The sequence below is a fragment of the Malaya genurostris genome, chromosome 1 (genome assembly GCF_030247185.1).
Source record: "Malaya genurostris strain Urasoe2022 chromosome 1, Malgen_1.1, whole genome shotgun sequence".
Classification (NCBI taxonomy): Eukaryota; Metazoa; Arthropoda; class Insecta; order Diptera; family Culicidae; genus Malaya; species Malaya genurostris.
In genome coordinates, this window is record NC_080570.1 from 18,072,371 (window position 1) to 18,092,687 (window position 20,317).

At 35.6% G+C, this 20,317-nt stretch overlaps 2 protein-coding genes across 2 annotated transcripts; both read right to left on the bottom strand.

The window, feature by feature from the left end:
* Positions 1-696: 696 nt before the first annotated feature.
* Positions 697-3,200, bottom strand: LOC131434014 (lipase 3-like). The gene is given in 2 exon segments (XM_058600635.1): positions 697-1,475; positions 2,544-3,200. Coding segments are annotated over 2 exon segments (1,203 nt in total). The 5' UTR covers positions 3,192-3,200; the 3' UTR covers positions 697-920.
* A 3,326-nt stretch (positions 3,201-6,526) lies between these two features.
* On the bottom strand, positions 6,527-7,224 carry LOC131430450 (uncharacterized). The gene is made up of 2 exons (XM_058595495.1): positions 6,939-7,224; positions 6,527-6,869 (listed from the first exon to the last, which is right to left on the bottom strand). Exons 1-2 carry the CDS (start codon positions 7,153-7,155, stop codon positions 6,613-6,615), a joined length of 474 nt encoding a protein of 157 aa, XP_058451478.1. The 5' UTR covers positions 7,156-7,224; the 3' UTR covers positions 6,527-6,612.
* Between the last annotated feature and the right edge of the window lie 13,093 nt (positions 7,225-20,317).

Sequence of the window (20,317 nt, forward strand, 5' to 3'; positions counted from 1 at the left end):
TGGTATCTCTGGCTCTGCATTTTGTTTTTAGAAGGGCTAGCCTGAATGGTAACAATTCCTTTTTTGTTTTTTGTTTGTTTAAAGTTTACCAAATTAACTTTACAGTACAATTTTAAATTTAAAACGAAAGGAAACGAAAACGACCGAAAAATTTTTAAACGTCGAAATGATTCCAAACTGGTTCTAAAAATATCGTGTGTTGTCCCATAGTTGGCATTAGGCCCTTTTTAAGAAAAATTTAGATATTTTGAACCTAAGAGTGTAATAGTGCAATATTTTGTTTTGATTACTGTCGCCATTGCTAATTTATAGGACCAACGATAGGATGAATAAAAATCCATTGAGATGAAATTAGGAGTACAGTAGTGAACATATCAGAAGTGTTTTTTAGCGGAACTTTGAATACCAGTTTGATTTCTAACAAATGTGAATCAATTTCCAATGTGGAGCAAGGCGAATTAAGCAGAAATGTGAAATAATTTTAATGATTTTAGTGGCGAAATCTGGTTTTTGAGGTAACGTCCCTACAAATGAGATGAAATAGGGTGCCGTTACCCTATATTTCAGATTTACTTACCCATTTTCCACCGATTTCAATCGTCCGTTTTGACATTTTCAGCGAAGGAGAGAGGATGAAAACGCTCGGCCAACTAAGATACAGGAGACTTTGTATTGCGAAATTAGATTTGACAGCCGTTTGGTGCCCACGGCTAAGGTAGCCGTGCGTATATTGTATATTGTATACAATTGACTTGAAATGTCAATCTTCTAAGATACATTCCGTGAGCCTTTAATTCAATTTCGAAACAATTAAAAAATACAACCTAATCATCACAGTACAAGTGAAATAATAAAAAAAATGAAAATTTTCGATGTTTTCATCTGATAATAAACTCTTCAATTTAGTACTAAATTAGTGCTCATTCCGCAAGCGGCTCATTCCACCGGGTAATCAGTTCGATGACGCGGTCATACAGCAAACTCCTGGCACTGATGGCGTACGTAAAATCCAAATGATTCCAACGCGCGTCGGGAACTCGAAACAAGCCAGCCGAGTTTCCGAGTTGTCGCTCCAGCTGCTGGACATCTTGGACCGCCGCCAGCCAATCGTTTTCGCCGTAATGCAGAAAGACGGGTACCGTAATGCGTTCCAACGGGTAGCTCGGTGGAGACCACGACCCGTAACGGCGCAGGTTTTGCATCATACCGTAGTCGAACTGTCGGAAACGTCCCGAGTTTACACTTTGAGCGTAGTGAACAAACTGCGTGACCGAAGCTCCCGCTGGAGTGTGTCGCAGAACCTCGGGAAGGACGGTTCGATTCATTTGCTCCGAATTGAATCCAGCGATTAGAAAGAGTACACTGGCACAGACCTCCTGGAAGCGGGACTCGTCGTTGCAAGCCTTTTGTCCTCCAAGAACCATCATTTCGCTGTTCGGTAGGAACTCGTTGATTCCCAGCATTCGCATCAATCACTGAAAATTGTTGAAACACAGGATATTAGAAAAAAAAAGTACAGGTGCGTAATGTCAGAGACATAACTGGATGTCGTGAATACGAATAAAACTGATACTTTTTCTTTATACTTCCGAATATCAATTAGTTGATCGATTGTGTTAATTGTGCAAGATTTCCCATTTTCACTACTAGAATTTGAAACGATACACCCCAACTACAGTACAGATTAGTTACATCAAATATTCTGACACACAAATATTAGAAAATAACCAGTATAGTTCTTTATGATAAAATAATTTTAATTTTCGATTTACAAAGAAGCAATGTTCTTTAGGTAACATTTGGAGCCATTAGCAGAGCTGATTTTGCATAATGTTCCACATTGTTGTCCATTTCCCGTTGTATTTTACGCCAATGCAAACGACCACCAACAGGGTGATGTAATCGATCTTCTTCGAAGGGAAACTGGCACTGCGACCTGAGCGTTTGAGGCTTTATACTACGCAAAAGGTCTTCTTTCATTGCCAACTGCTCCACCTGACGATCGAAGTCCATATAAAAGCATTGCCGACTGCCTGACGGCTGAAGTCCAAATGAGAGCACGACCTGAGCGTTTGAGGTTTGGTACCACGCAGAAGGTGCACTCTCCGAAGCTGCTGGTCCCATGACGTCCGCTTCCATCCAACGCACAAGAAGAAATGATCGATTTTCGACCACGGTTCCCCTTTTATACGCAGTCAGTTGAAGATATGTGCCTGACTACCTCAAAATCGTCGTCCTTGCGCGAAAAAGCCAAGCAAAAGTAAAGAATTTTCCGCGTTGTTCTCAAAGTTCTAGAAAACTTAATTTTTGAGTTGTTTGTGGTTATCTCACGCTGTTCAAAATATTATCCTAAATTCCTGATCATATTTTTGATGAAATGGTGAAAGAATTATGTTGCTACCGTTAATACAAGTCGAGATATTCACGATTAAGTTCTGCCCATTCTTCCATATGGCTAATTTTGAAAAGGCACCCCATAGTAAAGTAAGTCGTATTCACGACAAAAAACTATTCTAGATGAAGTAACAAGATGCCCGACTGACCTCGATCTGGTTCACAAACGGAGCCGTAGCACGAACAAACGGAGACTTCAGGTTGCCCATGAAGGCCACCGGAGCGAATGCCTGCATCGAACGAATCTTCGGGTTGTACTCGGGTCTCAACGAGGCCATAACGAAGAATGCCGTTGTTCCCTGCGAATGTCCAACGTAGTGCAGAGAAACTTCACCGGTCTTACCTAGCACATAATCGATCATGGCCGGAAGATCGTACAATCCGATCTCGTTCCAGGTATAGTCCCAGAATTTAGCCGTAGATGGATCGTCTCGAATATGCTGCCGCGAGTACGTATTTCCTCGAGCATTTCCTAGCCAAACGTCATAACCGGAATCCACCAGCAGGTACGCCAAAGAGTTCTCTGGACCCATAATGATCCAATCGGTCGACGAGCAGAGCAATCCATGCTGAAGGAAAACCACAGGTTTTCCCTGTCTCGGTGGATTCAGCGGACTTCCGGCAATGCGAAACACGGTTAGAACATATCCATCTTCGGTGACCACCGAGTGTTGTTCCGCCAGGTATCCGTTCCCGGTAATTAGATTGGCTGTAGTTACGTTACTTGAAGCAGCTTCCACCAGGATCCGGCTACAAGCGGCGCAAAATATCAGAACAGCAATCGCTCTTCCGTGCATTCTATGGACCGTCCAAATCATTACTGAATTACCGACCGAGTTGATGACCATCGGCTTATCGACACTCTCAGATAACGTATCGATTCTGAAGAAGTCAATTGTTATTTGACGGTCGTCATCCACATCGGTTTCGAACGAGATCCGATCAACCAATTTACGGTTTGTTTTTGTAATTTATTACCTAAACCTATCGGCGATTTCTTATCTTGTTAGAATTTATAGGATAGGCTTCCGGATAATCCGGATAGTTCCGTAGCAGAACAAATGGCATTGGCCTTCTCAGTTAGCCTCCTATTCAGACAAGGTTGAACAATGTACGTTTGTTTTTGTATCGATTAGAGGCAAGATAACATCGAGTGTCATGCAATTGAACACTAATTCAACACTTGGACACAACGAGGTATAGAGTACTCAGAGAGCTATTTTAATGACTGTAGGTAAGATTTTATGTGGCGAAGAGCTAATTGCAACCACAGTGACGAGTTCTTAACTTCCTCGAGACATTCAAACCACGCTTTCTGTCAGTTTGCAGCAATGCAAGAATCCAGTCAAATAAATCTAGTAGTCTGGTAATACAGAAATACAGCAAGGTTTGCAAAAACGAAAAACGAAAAAGATGTAAACATAAATAGTATCCCTTGACTACCAATACCCTTTGACTATCAATGACGATTGAATCGGTCTTGGGCGCGCGAAGGGCAAAACACTCGAAAAGGTGACATAGGGGAGAGTAGACAGCCAATTATATTAATTTATATAAATTTGCCATTCTACTACTTTTTCCTTTCTTATATAGAAAGGCTATACAATCCCTATATAATTCTACTTTGAGACTACTAGACCCCGGTTTCCGCTTCCGAACGCACCGGATTTTCACAAATCTTGATTCAAATTAAAGCTCTCATTATCTTAAAAGGTAGTGTACAATTTCACCAGATCCTACTTTCTGTAGTGTGGGACTTTGTATTCGGATTTTAATAATCTTAAGACACGTTGACAATCCCGTTTTATTAGGCAGCTTAATTTCGCGTCCATTCAGCCTTTATTTCGCTATACGCAGCCAGTCGTTTTCTATCGGCATAAAAGGCTATCCGCATCGGCATAAAAGGCTATCCGCATGTTGTCTGGAAATCTTCTTATATTTTTTCCAGTGCACAATAAAGGAGACAGGGAGAATATCGACAACTTTCGCTGTATTACCTTACTTATTGCAATTCTTAAGTTGTTCTGAAACTAATTTTTAATCACTGTAAGCAGTAGGGTAACAGAGGTATTTTGGCCCGCTTTAGGATCGATTTTATTTTGGCCCACTTTGTAAAAATATCCACCAAATGTTTTAATATCTTTGAAAAATCCTTCCGCAATAGGTAATTTAATGTGATTAGCTTCAAACTGATGCAACATGGGTTACCTAAGATCGATTGAATCCATATAGTTTGTTAGGTGGGCCAAAATATATGAAGTGGTCAAAATACCTCTGTTACCCTACATCGTAGAAACTCAGTACGGATTCATGCCGAAACGCTCCACCGCTACAAATCTATTAAGCTTTACGACGTTTATAACAGATGCTATGTCAAATGGTCTTCAAACAGACGTTTTATATACGGACCTCTCCGCTGCTTTTGATAAAATAAATCACGCTATTACCAAATACAAATTATAATACGGAATACTTCGACAAATTTTCAAGGACACATTTTGCATTGTGCGGTACACTGTCATGATACACTGTCAGAGTGACAATGTACTTTAAGGAGTTTTCTATAAAACTAGCAACACTGAAGGGTAAGAACAAGTTCACCATAGTTACTGTTTATTATAGTGAAAAATAAATAAACAAACAGTTTTTATCTGATAATCAAGATCACAAGCGAAATGTAAGTTAAACAATAATCTAGAATGGTTAAGCCACCATGAATATACTGCTAGCTGTATTGATATTTGTAGATTCGTGGGTGTTTGTGTTCATTTTTTATCTTTTGTGCTAGTGCAGGTAATATTTAGACTGATGGTTACAGTTTAACACAGCAACGATAAACATAAACAAACAAGTTTGTTTTGCACCGTAGCAACTAGCATAAAGCGTTGCCAGAAATTATCTCCTTCCACTTTTTCAAACTATCGCAATGAAAGGGAGTAATTTGCTAGGCTTACTTGTTCAGGCTGTGAACCAAACATTGGCGGTTCGTTTGTATGGGACTTAGGGGTATTATTATTTGTATTTGGTGCTACTGCGGAAAAGGAAGGAATGTTAGTCCGATACTCGTTGTTTCTAGAGACCGCGGGTATCACTCCACGAGCATAACGAGATAGGAGATTTGTTAGTAGGGAGGGAAAGGGATCCGGATATGTTTTGGTAAACAATATGATCTCAACAAAACCTGATTTTCGATACTCAGAAGAAATATAATAAGTTAGAAAAATAAAATATCTCCAAGGAACGATCTCACCAGTATCCCTTTTCTCCCACTCACTCTGCTGTCAATAACGAAAGATGAAACAAGACCACCGAAAGAATAAAATAAAAACACTCGCGAATGGGTCCGCTGCAGACCAACCCTAGACCTTCAGTCTGAATGACACGATCGACTTGTAAACTTTCACACATTCCATAGAAATCCGACAACACCGACAATGACATGCAGACGGCGCTTCGATCGGTTAACAGGTTAACATCTCTGAGTTTTCTGGCGGTAAATTCTCAGTTTCCGCCACTTAAGCATCTTTAATTTCGCGGATCAATATTATTCAATAAATTTCACTCTCACTACTAAACACACACTTGCTACACCTGCAATATCACTCAAAACTAACTATTTCAACCCAATTTTCAACTATACGCATCAAACAACACATTGAAATTATACTTTTTTGAGAGCAGCACCAGGACACCGCATCGCTCTCCCAGTGATGCCAACTCTCCTCAGCTGTAAGATATCTTCTTGAACAAAAATAAATTACAATCGAAATGAAAATTAATAAAAATGTTTTTTTTTTATTTAATTTGTTCAGAAACAAATGCTCCCACTTTAAATGGCATATTACAGATCTCCCATATATAAGCTCCAGCTGATGAATTTTCTTTTAGGGCATCTTGCATAAAAATCAGGTTACTAAACGGAACACCAAATTTGATTGACACAAAATTAAAATTATCGACTTTGCCACTTAATACCCCTCACAATTCATTTGTCTGTCAAATCTATTTGGCTCCTAATGTTGGGATTTACTTATTTTAACATTTGAGTCGAAATTTGAATGTTTTACCGAACACAAAATTTACAGTCCATGGAATGGAAGATTTCGGAAAATTTAATGTTTATGGCAGTGAATGTTTTTATAATGTGCGACAGGCGTAAACAGCAGTCTTTATTCTCCTATTCTGTAACCACTTAATCCTAACGTTAGAATAATGGCATTAGTAGATGCCGTATACCTGAGCATTGTAATTAAAGTAACTGGTTTGGAATGCCTGAATGACAATCTGAATGTAACGTTGACCAATACCACCTGCCACTACATAGCCCTGTCCCAGGTTGGAGCTTTGATTCACTACCACCTGGACGTAGCTTACCACGGCGCCAACACCCGAAGTAGGATAGGTCAAGGTCAGTTTTACATCCTGCAGTGTAGCCCAGGACCATCCATCTTGGACCGAGGCAACCAATTGATCTCCTACACAATGATAGAAGGGTCAAAGAACACAGGCAAAAGTCTGGCAAAACTAACGGAATCGGAACATACCTGCAACCCTAGATCCGACGGTGTAGAGAATCTGCTGCCGTGGACTTCTAACGGATTCCATCGGTAGGAGTTCCAGTTCCGGATGGGCTGCTTTAAAGTCGGAGATGTTCTCCACAATCTGAATTTTGGCCTCCATTCCGTTCGGTTCCGGGTCGGTGGCTAGAACTGCGTTGGTTAGAGCCAGTACGGCAATTGCCAAAGAAATGAATTTGATCATTTTCAAAAGTCTAACGAAAACTTTTTCTAACTGACTGAAAGAATTGCTAATCGAATCTAGAGAAACGGTATAAGTGAACTGATGACTTTCCAATTGATTGCTGGATATATATAAGCGAACTAATCTATGACTTCTGTCTAATCTATGCTTATCTGTCATGGCAATTATCTTATTGTTGGCGAAATGTGTGTCAATTGATTCCAAGAAAAACGGAAGCGACGCAATTGACCCCAAACAGATTTATTGCAACAATTGTTATTCAGTGATTGGCACTTCCGAAGGTAGATTAGGTTGCAATCAGGGCATGTTAGTAAACAAGATGTTGTCAATTTTGTGAGCCGTATACTCATAGCAAGTCACGTCTGCCAATTTCGTTTCGTGTTCGTTGGTTTGTAAAAAAAGTACAAACTGCACTGTTTACAAAAAGCAAAGTGATTGATTTATAATCCTCAATCAATGAGTAATCTGAGGCTGACATTATGTTCTCTCGAGCCCCGAAGATCTTTCATGTACTTTGTCTTGAACACATTGAAGTCAAGTCCGATCCGTCTGGCTTCAGCTGTTAAGTCCGATGTATGTTTCTTCCATCTTCCCAAAGTTGCATGCTATAATATCAATATCATCTAACGGACGAAAATAGAAACCATTCTGCGATATTTTTTAGAGCTAACAAAATAAATTCAAATGTTTTGCACAATACAAAGCAGCATTCGAACAATGTTTTGTAATTTTTTTCGTTGAAGACGAAATAAGAATCAGTTATCAGAAGTTAAAAAAATCAAAGCGACATAGTTGTAGTGGATGTTATTCTAGAGCCCAACGTTTGTATTTTTTTTTCACTTTTTTGAATTTTTATTGGTCGTTTAGAACCAAAACTGCGAAAAAAACCGCCATTTTGTAGCTGTAAAACCTCCTCAAAATAATAAAAAAAAAAACGAAAAGGAATACGTTGGGGTTGGGTTTTTTGTATGTAGAAAGTGTGTGCCACGTTTGAAAATAATTTTGAATGACGATTGACAAGGACACGGATATTGACGATAAGCAAAACCAATCGGTCAGAATACGATCGCCGAAGCTGAACATAAGATTATGATGAAATTTGATGGCGTGATGCCGACAAATTTGCTAGAAAATTTATGATTTGGCAGGGCATTTGCAGCTGGGGCAAAAAAACGAAAGTTTTCGTTACAAATAAGACAATGACATCGGATCTATACCAAAAAGAGTGTCTCCTAAAACGAATTTTGAGAAATACAGAGCAATCACGAAGAGGAGACTCAAGGCAAAGGGAAAGGTTGTCGAAGACATCAATCAGATGACGACCTGGTGGAATAAGATAGCTAAAACGATGGACGAAGAAGGTGTGCGCCGCCTAATGAGCCGTGTTACAGGAAAAATTCGAGAATTCCTTCGAAACCGTGACGAATAATCTCATCCGTATTTTTTTTCAAAAGTATGAAGAAAACGATACATTTGTATAAAAAAAGATCTAGAATTCAATAATAAATTACTGAAATACAGGCAATTGTCTTTGTTCCAATTCTATCTGAAGCAAGCTTTAATCCTCACTCTCAGGTGGAACAATATTTATGCTCAAGAAACTTGTGGAACAATTCCAGCAAACGTCTTTTTGCGATGTCGGGCAGTTGATTTTAGTTCTGTTCAATCCAGGAGCATTATTGTTACAAGACAAGAGTTCTATAGAAAATTCCATCATTGAAAAAGGGGCTATCATTTGAACCATTATTTGAGGTAGACTCGGGAATAATGGTCTGCGCAGGAACAAAATCTGGACAAACTTTTCTAGCAAAGTCGGTTCGAGTATTCCTCACTCTCATTTCCTACGTTACGATTCTTCAGTCGTCTGACCGTGTTCCAAAGAGTACTCATCGGGGTTCCTCTTGACAAACTCTTGACTTGAATTCAATAATAAATAACTGAAATACAGGTAATTGTCTTTGTTCCAATTCTATCTGAAACAAGCTTTAAAACCGTTTGCCAGAATTTTCTTCATCACGATAATGCAAGCTCTCACACGTCGGATCAAAAAACCGATTATTCGAGTACTCAAAATGTCAAATTGATGAGCCACCCGCCGTATAGTCCTGACTTGGCACCTAACGACTTCTATTTGTTACCTTTCGTGAAAAATACACTGCGTGGAGAGCGATTCAATACTTCTGAAGACAAGTAAATAAAAATAGTGAATAAAAATAGTTCATAACTTATAAATTGGAAATCATTAGTTTGATCATGAAACTTCATAATGCTACTTTATGAAAAGATATGAAACTAATGAAACTTAATTCTGTAAAATTCACAAGGCAAATCAATGAAAAGCTTACCGAATCATTGTGGTTAAAAAACACAATGCAAAAGAATGAATATCGCTAGTTTATTTTCTGTCTGAGTGACTACAAGTTTTTTCATGAATGCGTTTATTTTAAAAGGTATTAGTTTTTCTTCGCCGTAGCATTTTCAAGGGGATTGCATAACTCTTCTATACACGAAAGGTCAAACTGCTTCAATTTCCCTTAAAAAAAAACTCGAAATAGTCGATGTTGTTCTCTCTATCTTTTTGTCTCTGGACACCAAGCAGAGAGGCGTAATTAATACTGCAGCCTGGGAAGAACTGATTAAATAGCAAAAAAGGGCGAAAACGGAAACAAAACGGACTTATGGAAGTGGAAATGGGTTGACTTGATTGTGGTTGACTAGCATTTCTTATCTTTCTCACCGCCTACTAGTTCTCCTCCTGACATGTTTTCACTCCTAGGAAGCTGTCATCCTGATGAGTGAAATCGTTCCCAAATGGAACCACCCACGACGCCTGATCACGTGTAGATTGTTTATGTGTTTCCCTGGATGAATTGGTCGAGTCGAGTATCTCGTATCGTATCCCTACGTTAGGTCACACAGTTAGTTCACTTGTATTTTCATTAATTAGTGCGCTGGTAGTGAAAGAAAACTTGCTCCAGTCAACTCATCCTGCCCTGGTACCGGACGACACTAATGAGTAAAATGCTATAAATCATGGTCGTTAGGAGGGGCCATTAATGTCAAACCGTTAATTAATTTTGGTTTGGTCAGTAATTAAAACCCAAAGCCTCGCGAGGATGGGAGCGCGGGCAACGAAGGAAAAAAGTACATACATTCTGACAAAACTTTTACTCATTTAGCACCGGTCTAAACAGGGTACCATACGGAACGAGATGCTCCGTAGTCCAAGCCGGTCTGATAAGACTTCCAGTCGGGTTTTGTTTCTTATCAGCACGTTCGAGTAATTAACGAAGTCGAACCGCAATGCATTCAGCACACTCTCGGATTCGGACTGACAGTCGAAGTAGGCGTGAAATGATGATCATGAATTTGAGTTATTTAAGCCGTTGCTTAGGTGATTGTAAAATTTTTAGTGACATCCGGACTCTTCCGGAAACTCCTACGGGACAGTCGTCATCATTCAACAGATCGGCAGATGCGACGCTCAAAACCGACCAGGAGGTATAACGAAACCGTCTGACAGAATGCCTCCGAGAATGGAGTAATTAAAAATTTTATATCTTACCTCCAGCCCTTGCCTCTACTGTACCCTTATCTAGCGGCTCCCTTCTTGGTCTGTTTGTTTTAGGTGCCCCCACTCGCATTACACCATCTTTATCGGAATCAAGTTAGTTAGAAAAAGGTGACGTTTTAAGATGTGTAACTTATTTCCAAAAAAAATATTTAAAAATGAAACATTATTGAAGATGGTCAAATCACAAATTGTTAGTACCAGCATCACCCGTCATCCAAGCCGTTACCTTCTCCAATCAATAATCTTGACATCATCGCAATGATAGAAATAGAACACGCAGTAGTCTGCGCTTTTCGGGTTTCTCTGCCGTTAATTAATTTATGGAGTGGTAGGGGCTTTGTCTTGCATGCTGTCGTCGACCGTTTCATCGGCAAAGTGAGAGAACGAATACGAGGGGGTCGTCCTAAGCTGACGAAATGTCTCGTTTGATTGAATTTTTTTATGCAATGACATTTTTTTCAGAAAACTTCTGTTAATCGATGTGACAACAGTAACTTATTTTGAATTTAGAATATTTTTAACAAATTTTTATTTCCACTATTTCACTCATCAGTCCAGTAAGACTAAGCTCAATACGGTTTAGACGACAACACGACCTGCCATCAAGGGGCGGGTCGCTTAGAGCAGTATAACCTGCACTGCTAATCATTGTTATGCCAACGGTAAAATAAACATAAGTGAATTGAAATTTTTGTATGTAAATTTCGCACTGACTAGTCTAAGACGAAACGTAAAGATAATGAAATTGGTTATGTACCCTAGCACGAACAAGGTCAGTTCTTAAATTCGTGGTCCTTTTGGGTCCCATAGAAACTATGCAAAATTTTAGCTCGATTGGTGAAAATATATTTTCGCGCCCGAGGTAGGACTGAATAGGATTTAGTATGGGAAAACTGATTTATCACAAAAAAATACCGTATAGATTCTAAATTATTATTTTGTTTGCATAAAATAGCATAGTCCATATCATCTAAACTAAATAAGATAAAGGGTGAGGGAAATCTATTTCTAGAAAATTCTGCATAAATTCCAGAATGAAATTTTAAAGGAGAATTGAAAAAAAGTTAAATAGCATCAAAAGTGTAAAAACTTCAGAATGTTATAACCTTCACTTAATACTAGAAAAATAAATACCCAAATATTTCAAAATTTTCCTAAGCAAAGTAAAACTCACTGAGCATTGTGAATCTGAACTCAAATAAACTCTCCTTCCTTCCAATTCGAAAATTTACTTTCCCAAAACCTACTGGTCCAACCTCCAAAACCTTCGGTACCGTTTTCAGAGAGCTTCCTAGTCAATCGTTCATCCCAAACTTTGACAAACGAACAAACAAATCTCCTTAATTTGGAGTTAAATTATGTGTTACTTCTTCCAAAGTTAATCTTTAACAAATTATCCGGCCCGTACCCAGGATTTCGTTTCGTGAGGGGCCCTCAGATAAAAAAAAATGCTACTGACGGCTTGTGAAGATGCCATATATTCTGAGAATATTTACACTCCATCTTTAAATGTCAATTCACTGCATAAAGTAGGACAGCCGATTTGTGGATAACGGAAAACATCCTCTAAATTTATAGGTCACATTAGTAGATGGTCATACAAATTCACTTTCACTGGTTTCGGCTTCAGGTTCCGGAAGAAGTGGTCTGAAATTCCAAAACGAAACCCACCTAAATTTCTCAGAGATAAATTAACGTTTGAGTACAGACAATAGTACAAGAAAACTAAATCATGTGAATGAGGGTGATGCCCAAGTAATTAAACCTAAACGCGCATATTAACGCTTGTAACTTACAAACGAGTAACGCTTCGTAACGCCTATAACTTACAAAAAAGTAACGCATATAACGCTTCGTAACGCCCTTAACTTACAAAAAAGTAACACATGTAACGCTCGGTAACGCCTCTAACTTACTAAAAAGTATCACATGTAACGTTTCGTAACGCCTATAACTTACATAATGTAACGCATATAACACTTCGTAACACCTATAACTTACAAAAAAACGAACATATGTAACGCTTCGCAACGCCCTTGACTTACTAAAAGTAACGCATGTAACGCTTCGTAACGCTTATGATTAAAAAAAGTTACGCATGTAATGCTTCGTAACGCTTATAACTTACAAAAACGTAACGCATGTAACGCTTTGTAACGCCTATACCTTACAAAAAATTAACGCATGTAACGCTTCGTAACGCCTATATCGTACTAAAAAGTAACGCACGTAACTCTTCGTAACGCCTATAACTTAAAAACGTAACGTTTGTAGCACTTCGTAACGTCTTTAACTTATATAAAAAGTAACACATGTAACGCTTCGTAACACCTAAAACATACATAAAAGTAACGCATGTAACGCTTCGTAACGTCTATAACTTACAGAAGAGTTACGCTTCGAAACGCCTGTAACTTACAAAAAAGGAACATATGTAACGCTTCGTAACGCATTTGACTTACAAAAAGTAACGCATGTAATGCTTCGTAACACCTATAACTTACAAAAATATAACACATGTAACGGTTCGTAACGCCTATGATAAGCGATTTCCAATTCCGCACATAGAGTCAAAAAGATTTTCTAGCCCGAAAAGGGGAATGACCTTAAGGCCAAAACCTCTGTAATCGGAAAAATTATTTTCCATAGTATCTTTACTCAGGTGTTGACTTAGATTGGTCTCAAAAAACTTCGTAACGTATAAAGCTTCAAAAAGTAAACTACTATTATAAGTATTTTATGTATTGATAAAATTGTAATTTATTTTACCCCGAATCAACTTATATGTCGAAAATATGTTCAGCAATATTTGATAAGATTTTCACTAGTATGAGATTATTACAAATAACTCAAAATCCAAACACCGTTCATGCGGGTAACGTAAACGTAGGTTCCTAAAATGGCTTATAAAAAATATTTGTTGGTTTCATTTTGGTTCAATTGTGTAAATTGCTTGTAACTGAAAAATATTTTACCACTTCCCATAAATCTCTGAAGCAATAATACGAAATTGGTAGATTTCTGTTGTTTGTTATGAATATTGCTATAAATAGAGGAAGATGTTCGGTTGCCGGCACCCCACCGTAACTTTTGACAGAAAGCAGATAGCGTCATTCCGACAAATATATTGTGTGTGTGTGTGTGTGTGTGTGTGTGTGTGTGTGTGTGTGTGTGTGTGTGTGTGTGTGTGTGTGTGTGTGTGTGTGTGTGTGTGTGTGTGTGTGTGTGTGTGTGTGTGTGTGTGTGTGTGTGTGTGTGTGTGTGTGTGTGTGTGTGTGTGTGTGTGTGTGTGTGTGTGTAATAGCAGCACGTTCTTTTTGTGCCAAATGCCAAAGCAAACAGACGCTTGTACTTTTTGCTGCGCTCAAAACAAATTTTAATTGCGTGAAAATCAACACAAAAGTTTGTTATGACTTTTTTATAGTATCATAAATTGAAAAGCATCAATCGAAAAGGTGAGTGGATTGAATATTTATGAGGTGAAATCGATCTATTTCTTGATTTAATACCAGATGCTATCAAAATTTTCGCAAGCAAAGTTGTTTTTCGTTATTTTAAAAATGTCTGCCGATTTCGGTTACCGGCACCCTAAGCTCAGTTACTGGTATTCAATATTTTTTCGACAAATCTCAAAAAATTTTCAGTGATATGCAGAAATGCCAAGTCTTGTAAATTATCAATTTTTTAGTTAACATGTAAACCTGGATAAGTCTAAAGACTTTTTACAGACTTTTGAAAACTCGATTGTTTGCAGACATTCGTCAGAAATGACAAATTTTTGAAAATTGTCGCGATCTTTTCTTTTTGCTAACTAAACTTATTATATTACCTGGCATCTCTGGTGATATGCAACACGTGGACAACTTGACGGCTTCGATACATCCGTCATAAAAGTAAAAATTTTGGGTCTCGGGTTCTGATATCCATGACGACTTCAAAAAAAATCGTCCAAGACAAGGAAAATGAACTTGAATGCACTGATTAATGCCATTAAACGTTGCTTAGTAGATAAGAAGCTAATAAATTCGGCTGCAGGAACGTATTCAATCCCGCGAAGCCGTTGGAAGACCGGACCAATCAACACCAAAGGTGCCACAATCCAAATCATCGGCCAAGAGAGCCAATGCGAAGTTATCACCAGACAATGAAGATTTTGGTCCAAAACACCTCCGAAAAGAATAAATTCCGTTTTTTTTCTTTGAATATTTGCAGTCTTTACTTATATTTTTCCATTTTTAGCGAAATTTCTTGGGGTGCCGTGACCGAACATCTTTTTTGAAATGGCCAAAATTTATCACTTAACTAAATTGATAATAAATTTTTTTCAATCGATTGAATCACCTTAGTTTCTTATGCAGTTGTAAGATCGGGTGTTTAGCTTTCCCTTGATGTATATATGTTCATATAATGTGCACTTAGTTAGAAGTTATAAGCTTAAAAGAAAAGGGTGCCGGTAACCGAACACTCTCCCCTACTTTTTCATCGCGCTTGCTGAGTGGAATATCCATGATTTGTAGTTGTAGAATTCTTAACATTCAAGATGCCGACATTCGTTTTCTCACTCGTGCAAGGCAAACGGCGCACAAAATAAATCCATACAACGTGCACTTACTGTACGGTAGCATGAACTGCACACGGTACGAGTTGGTTCTGATACTGATTTACACATTGAAGAGCGGAATCCCAATGGAAACCGTGCAGTGATGTATAAGAACCGAGTCGATACGTAGAGATATTTCTAAGCAATAGATGTTACAAACCTGATTTTCGTTCATACGGTTTCATTTTTCATCAAAACAAGATATGTTCGAAGAATTTTTTTTCTGTCTGATTAAGCGAAAATAAATATTGATTTAAACATTACAATTTTCAAATAGGTCCCGGTAATTAAATCTCGAGTTAGTCCACTTCAAACAAAATAAAAATAATATGATATATTTAGCACAAAAAAAAAACCATCCAATTCTTGTCATCATCCACGGTCTCACCCCCACCGATTGGAGCAGACTCCAGTGCTTGCTGTGCGCCTAAATGAAACACACGCACTGGCGATGATGACTGCTATTTCGTCTCTATCGTCGTGGATGGGGGGAGTCGAATAGCTCTTCGTAGTTTTCACTCATTAAGCTACTGCGATACCAGGCGACCAGACTCGACAAGGGGAGTAAGTCGAGCCCAGAGTTGGTTTCCCATCCCACGTGGTGTCCCGGGCGGGAGTCGGAGCGTAATTTCCTGGTCCAAAAAATAGCGATGCCGAAGACAACAACGGGACGGCATCGTCATCAAACGGAACCGAAAATACCCCAACCGTGTACGGACAGAGCGAGAGATAACCGAGTAGCAGAGCAGCGGTGGCCAAACCGAACCATACCGATACATAGAACAGGCAGCGGAGAACCACACGTTCCGGTACTACCAGGGGTTCGGTAACTATGGCATCAGACCAGGGGAGCGCAGGAGGCAAGAGCAACTCTTTTAATTACTCTCCCTTTGCTGAATGTTGCCGGCTGTGAGAAGTACATACTGTGCTGTTGTTGCTGATGATAAAAGTAGAAACACGTAGAAATAACACATTGATAGGGAACAGAAAGAGAAAGTACTCTTCTTCTCTTGCTGATAAGGGATCCGATGTAATAAATGGGCTTTCTAACTAGGGGGCGATTTGGAACTTCCACAGGTGTGGATATTTCTCAAAAAGTTTCAATGTTTACGTTGCGTGTGTGTTACGCAAGTTTGTAGATTATCTAACCCTGAGTAATCCGAGCAACCGTGGACATTAAATTTTTTACGATTTCAGCTTTGTTGCATGAGTTACCAATGTTACTGAAATTGCTGGCCTACTATATACAGACGTTAATTTAAACTATTCAATTAATCGGTTCGTTTGGCCAATTTACAGTCGAAATTGTTCCAAACCGCATGAAAATAAATACACCCTTTTCCTTATACCATAGCTGAACATTATTGCGCTTTTTCTTTCACATATATTCGAGTGAAGCAAAATAGCATTAGGGCCTTGGAAGGAACTGCTGCGAGGGAGTTGTTAATTATACTTATGACTATAAACATCTAAAATGCTGCAAATCGCAACCTATTATAAACAAAAAATTAGGTTGTATTACCTATCGAAGTGATTCTTTAATCACAGACGGATATCAAATAATCATCTTTCGATCCATTAGCAAAAATCTAAAATCTAAAATCTAAAATCTAAAATCTAAAATCTAAAATCTAAAATCTAAAATCTAAAATCTAAAATCTAAAATCTAAAATCTAAAATCTAAAATCTAAAATCTAAAATCTAAAATCTGAAATCTAAAATCTAAAAACTAAAATCTAAAATCTAAAATCTAAAATCTTGAATCTAGAATCTTAAATCTTAAATCTTAAATCTTAAATCTTAAATCTTAAATCTTAAATCTTAAATCTAAAATCGAAAATCTAAAATCTAAAATCAAAAATCTTAAATCTAAAATCTAAAATCTAAAATCTAAAATCTTGAATCTAAAATCTTAAATCTTAAATCTTAAATCTTAAATCTTAAATCTTAAATCTTAAATCTTAAATCTTAAATCTTAAATCTTAAATCTAAAATCAAAAATCTAAAATCTAAAATCAAAAATCAAAAATCCAAAATCTAAAATCTAAAATCTAAAATCTAAAATCTAAAATCTTGAATCTAAAATCTTAAATCTTAAATCTTAAATCTTAAATCTTAAATCTTAAATCTTAAATCTAAAATCTTAAATCTTAAATCTTAAATCTAAAATCTTAAATCTTAAATCTTAAATCTTAAATCTTAAATCTTAAATCTTAAATCTTAAATCTTAAATCTTAAATCTTAAATCTTAAATCTTAAATCTTAAATCTTAAATCTTAAATCTTAAATCTTAAATCTTAAATCTTAAATCTTAAATCTTAAATCTTAAATCTTAAATCTTAAATCTTAAATCTTAAATCTTAAATCTTAAATCTTAAATCTTAAATCTTAAATCTTAAATCTTAAATCTTAAATCTTAAATCTTAAATCTTAAATCTTAAATCTTAAATCTTAAATCTTAAATCTTAAATCTTAAATCTTAAATCTTAAATCTTAAATCTTAAATCTTAAATCTTAAATCTTAAATCTTAAATCTTAAATCTTAAATCTTAAATCTTAAATCTTAAATCTAAAATCTAAAATCTAAAATCTGAAAAACTCTAAAAAGTCTGAAAAGTCTGAAAAGTCTAAAAAGTCCAAAATGTCTAAGAAGTCTAAAAAGTCTAAAGTGTCTCAAAAGTCTAAAAGAAGTCTACAAGGTCAAAAAATTCTAAAAAGTAAAAATTCTAAAAAGTCCAAAAAGTCTAAAAAGTCTTAAAAGTCTTAAAAGTCTAAAAAGTCTAAAAAGTCTAAAAAGTCTAAAAAGTCTAAAAAGTCTAAAAAGTCTAAAAAGTCTAAAAAGTCTAAAAAGTCTAAAAAGTCTAAAAAGTCTAAAAAGTCTAAAAAGTCTAAAAAGTCTAAAAAGTCTAAAAAGTCTAAAAAGTCTAAAAAGTCTAAAAAGTCTAAAAAGTCTAAAAAGTCTAAAAAGTCTAAAAAGTCTAAAAAGTCTGAAAAGTCTAAAAAGTCTAAAAAGTCTAAAAAGTCTAAAAAGTCTAAAAAGTCTAAAAAGTCTAAAAAGTCTAAAAAGTCTAAAAAGTCTAAAAAGTCTAAAAAGTCTAAAAAGTCTAAAAAGTCAAAAAAGTCTGAAAAGTCTAAAAAGTCTAAAAAGTCTAAAAAGTCTAAAAAGTCTAAAAAGTCTAAAAAGTCTAAAAAGTCTAAAAAGTCTAAAAAGTCTAAAAAGTCTAAAAAGTCTAAAAAGTCTAAAAAGTCTAAAAAGTCTAAAAAGTCTAAAAAGTCTAAAAAGTCTAAAAAGTCTAAAAAGTCTAAAAAGTCTAAAAAGTCTAAAAAGTCTAAAAAGTCTAAAAAGTCTAAAAAGTCTAAAAAGTCTGAAAAGTCTAAAAAGTCTAAAAAGTCTAAAAAGTCTAAAAAGTCTAAAAAGTCTAAAAAGTCTAAAAAGTCTAAAAAGTCTAAAAAGTCTAAAAAGTCAAAAAAGTCTAAAAAGTCTGAAAAGTCTAAAAAGTCTAAAAAGTCTAAAAAGTCTAAAAAGTCTAAAAAGTCTAAAAAGTCTAAAAAGTCTAAAAAGTCTAAAAAGTCTAAAAAGTCTAAAAAGTCTAAAAAGTCTAAAAAGTTTAAAAAGTCTAAAAAGTCTAAAAAGTCTAAAAAGTCTAAAAAGTCTAAAAAGTCTAAAAAGTCTAAAAAGTCTAAAAAGTCTAAAAAGTCTAAAAAGTCTAAAAAGTCTAAAAAGTCTAAAAAGTCTAAAAAGTCAAAAAAGTCTAAAAAGTCTGAAAAGTCTAAAAAGTCTAAAAAGTCTAAAAAGTCTAAAAAGTCTAAAAAGTCTAAAAAGTCTAAAAAGTCTAAAAAGTCTAAAAAGTCTAAAAAGTCTAAAAAGTCTAAAAAGTCTGAAAAGTCTAAAAAGTCTAAAAAGTCTAAAAAGTCTAAAAAGTCTAAAAAGTCTAAAAAGTCTAAAAAGTCTAAAAAGTCTAAAAAGTCTAAAAAGTCTAAAAAGTCTAAAAAGTCTAAAAAGTTTAAAAAGTCTAAAAAGTCTAAAAAGTCTAAAAAGTCTAAAAAGTCTAAAAAGTCTAAAAAGTCTAAAAAGTCTAAAAAGTCTAAAAAGTCTAAAAAGTCTGAAAAGTCTAAAAAGTCTAAAAAGTCTAAAAAGTCTAAAAAGTCTAAAAAGTCTAAAAAGTCTAAAAAGTCTAAAAAGTCTAAAAAGTCTAAAAAGTCTAAAAAGTTTAAAAAGTCTAAAAAGTCTAAAAAGTCTAAAAAGTCTAAAAAGTCTAAAAAGTCTAAAAAGTCTAAAAAGTCTAAAAAGTCTAAAAAGTCTAAAAAGTCTAAAAAGTCTGAAAAGTCTAAAAAGTCTAAAAAGTCTAAAAAGTCTAAAAAGTCTAAAAAGTCTAAAAAGTCTAAAAAGTCTAAAAAGTCTAAAAAGTCTAAAAAGTCAAAAAAGTCTAAAAAGTCTGAAAAGTCTAAAAAGTCTAAAAAGTCTAAAAAGTCTAAAAAGTCTAAAAAGTCTAAAAAGTCTAAAAAGTCTAAAAAGTCTAAAAAGTCTAAAAAGTCTAAAAAGTCTAAAAAGTCTAAAAAGTTTAAAAAGTCTAAAAAGTCTAAAAAGTCTAAAAAGTCTAAAAAGTCTAAAAAGTCTAAAAAGTCTAAAAAGTCTAAAAAGTCTAAAAAGTCTAAAAAGTCTAAAAAGTCTAAAAAGTCTAAAAAGTTTAAAAAGTTTAAAAAGTTTAAAAAGTCTAAAAAGTCTAAAAAATCTAAAAAGTCTAAAATGTCTAAAAAGTCTAAAAAGCCTCCAAAGTCTAAAAAGTCTTGAATGTCTTAAAAGACCTATAAGTCTAAAAAGTCAAAAAAATTTAAAAAATCTAAAAAAGTCTAGAAAATCTAAAATATCTAAAAAGTCTAAAAAGTCTAAAAAATCTAAAATATAAAAAAAAATCCTAAATATCTAAAAAAGCCCTAAGAATCTTGAAAATCTAATAAATCTAAAAAATCTAAAAAATCTAAAAAAT

What these genes read in the sequence shown, in the direction of transcription:
- LOC131430450 (XM_058595495.1), bottom strand. Translation starts at nt 7,155, where the DNA reads ATGATCAAATTCATTTCTTTGGCAATTGCCGTACTGGCTCTAACCAAC. An exon ending in CGTCGGATCTAGGGTTGCAG is followed by an intron (nt 6,870 to 6,938) that starts GTATGTTCCGAT and finishes ATCATTGTGTAG; the next exon opens with GAGATCAATTGGTTGCCTCG.